This window comes from Charadrius vociferus, unplaced genomic scaffold (genome assembly GCF_000708025.1).
Source record: "Charadrius vociferus isolate BGI_N301 unplaced genomic scaffold, ASM70802v2 scaffold1485, whole genome shotgun sequence".
In the NCBI taxonomy this organism is placed as follows: domain Eukaryota; kingdom Metazoa; phylum Chordata; class Aves; order Charadriiformes; family Charadriidae; genus Charadrius; species Charadrius vociferus.
The window spans coordinates 83,535-85,851 of record NW_009648279.1 but is presented as its reverse complement, the minus strand read 5'-3'; the positions used below and the strand labels follow the sequence as shown (position 1 = coordinate 85,851).

Below are 2,317 nucleotides of genomic sequence, written 5' to 3'. Positions count from 1 at the left end.
AATCCAGGAGTGCCTGGGAAAGAACTTCTGGGAGTGTCCCGGTGTCCTTGACAATTCTGCAAAAGCCACACCGCAGCCATGAGCAATATTGGGCATCTTTGCTTTTCAAGTGTTTGTGCAAGTTGTGTCGGTTTAGGAATACGATTTCCGCACTGTATGTAACCAACATAATTACTCTTCCAGGGACACAGAATACTATGATTATGGACACGGGGAGGCACAGGAAACCTATGAAGCTTATGGTACGTCTGGGAATACTGTTCTGTTGACAGGGAAGGGGTCGCACGTAGTTGGGAATTGCCTGGAGCGGTTGCACATAGTTGGGAATTGCTTGTGGTCAACGAGCTGTTTTCCAGTGCCACTCCACGGTCTGGGCAAAAACTTACTGGGGAGAACCTCAAGTAGTTTTCAGGGTAGGATATTTATACCCTATAGATCATGCAGGTCTAAACAACTGAGGGCATTCTGTGGGTTTTAGACTCTTACCTAGCTTGATTGTCTCAAAGGTGACACTTTTAAAATTCCATTTTTTAACTCTGGAAAAATCTTTTAATTTCCTTGTAGCATTAGAGTATTTTAAGAGCTCAGAATTTCCACCCACAGCACTACTTTTGCTGCAGTCTGGTTTTCACGGATTATATTTTATTGAGCTGGATGAGTGCATGGTTCCATCTGCTTCCTTATCCTCAAAAACCCGCTGGCTGATACTGACTCTGCACTATACATTTGCTTGAAAAATGGATTCAAATGTCATAGGAACACCTCCCCTTGACTAGGTGGAACAGTTTTGGTCACTGTGATTTGCAAGGAGCCAATGAAGTTTAGCTAATTTGAATTACGTAAGGCCATCAACGTGGCCTAGACTGGGAGGTGTGGGAGACCAACTGAACCACAACTGTGTAAATCACCGACTGTTGACAACAATGGGCCTTATATCTGAGGTGCCAGCAATAAAGGGTTGGGTGACTGCATATTTTTTTTTTAAAGCTCGTTCAGCTTTCAGCTTATGGATGGCATCTGCGTGTGGCAATGAGTAAGATTCATTTTCCTCTCTCTGTAAACAAGCTGAACTATAAACAGTTACAAAAGCTATACAGCGACATCTTAACGGCATGGAAATACGCTGTATTGAAAATAACTCCTTTTAGCAGAGCGTCAGTTGCCTGAAGGCGTGAATGAATGCAGGTAGTGAGGATAATGCCCAGCTGGAGGGACTTTCTGGGAGCCTCAGGAACTGGGAATCCCCTATGCCATGTCATGCTGGTATTAGGGAAGCAGAGTTGTTAATGCAGTCTGTCTCCTGCCGGCCTCGGGGGTGTTCCCTGCTCTGGGCGTACGTAGTGAGAAGTTCAAATTCAGGTGCCTGACCAGGGATGCTTTTCCAGTCTAAGATGCGTTTGAATAGAGAGCTGCTGTCAGTAACGTTGGCTATCATTCCTGCCTTCACTGGCTTGGTTTGTTGCCTGTGTTAGTCACGCAGCACAAAGAGGCTTTTGTGCCTCCTACTTGGTAGGAGAGCGGTGGGGTTGTCTGGGATATGAAGGCCAAAATGCTCATTGTATACTTGGCACGAAGTTGCCACAGCTAATCTGTTTATCCACAGTAATTTCCTTTGGTCTCTGCTTTCATGAAAACAGAATTAGAGAAATAAATTGTTGAGCCGGGCTGGAGATGGTTTTGAGAAAATGGGAATGTGCTTCGTGGTGGTAGGAACAGGCTCGGCTGTCTTCCGGGCTTCGGACTCTCGCTTTCATAGACTGGCGACCCTGGAGAGAATGGCAGGCACGCAAGGATGAATGGTGGCAAGCACAAGCCATAATGAAAGCCGAGCTGGGATATCTGGGGCTTGAGCTAGCCTGGGGGCAACGGGGATGCAAACTGCATTTGCTTCGGTGGTGGTTGTACATAGCAGAAGGGTTTGGGCTGTCCTGTGGAGGGCTTTGTCCCATCGGCAGTTCGTGTTGGTACAGCACGAGGAAGCGATGTCTGCTCTGAAGAGGTGAGCAGATGCTGCGCGAGCGATGGATGTACATTTTTCCGGTAGTCGCAGAGGGGAAGGAACGGCGAGTCACAGTCAGGCTGGTGTCTGGAAGTTCAGTGGGATGCGCTGCCGTCCTAGAGCAGCGTAGGAACTTAATTAATTTGGCATAGTTATCCAGGAGCTGCCTTGCCTGGCGTCTGGGAAGGAGAGGAATGCTACCTGTAGCCGTGCCCCCCGCCAGGCCCTGGGGTTAGAGATGCTGCTGGCCACCAGCCCGAGGGGCCGTGACTGCTGCCGCCTTGGCCACTGCTGGCTGCCACAGCTGCCCCGGGAATT

General features: G+C 48.6%; 1 protein-coding gene across 1 annotated transcript in view; it reads left to right on the top strand.

Annotated features, from left to right (window-relative positions):
* The window catches only part of KHDRBS1 (KH domain containing, RNA binding, signal transduction associated 1), a 16,321-nt gene that overhangs the window by 12,192 nt on the left and 1,812 nt on the right, over nt 1-2,317 (top strand). The window contains exon 8 of the mRNA XM_009884536.1: nt 184-242. Coding sequence (XP_009882838.1) covers nt 184-242 — 59 coding nt within the window. The remainder of the gene's footprint in view (nt 1-183; nt 243-2,317) is intronic.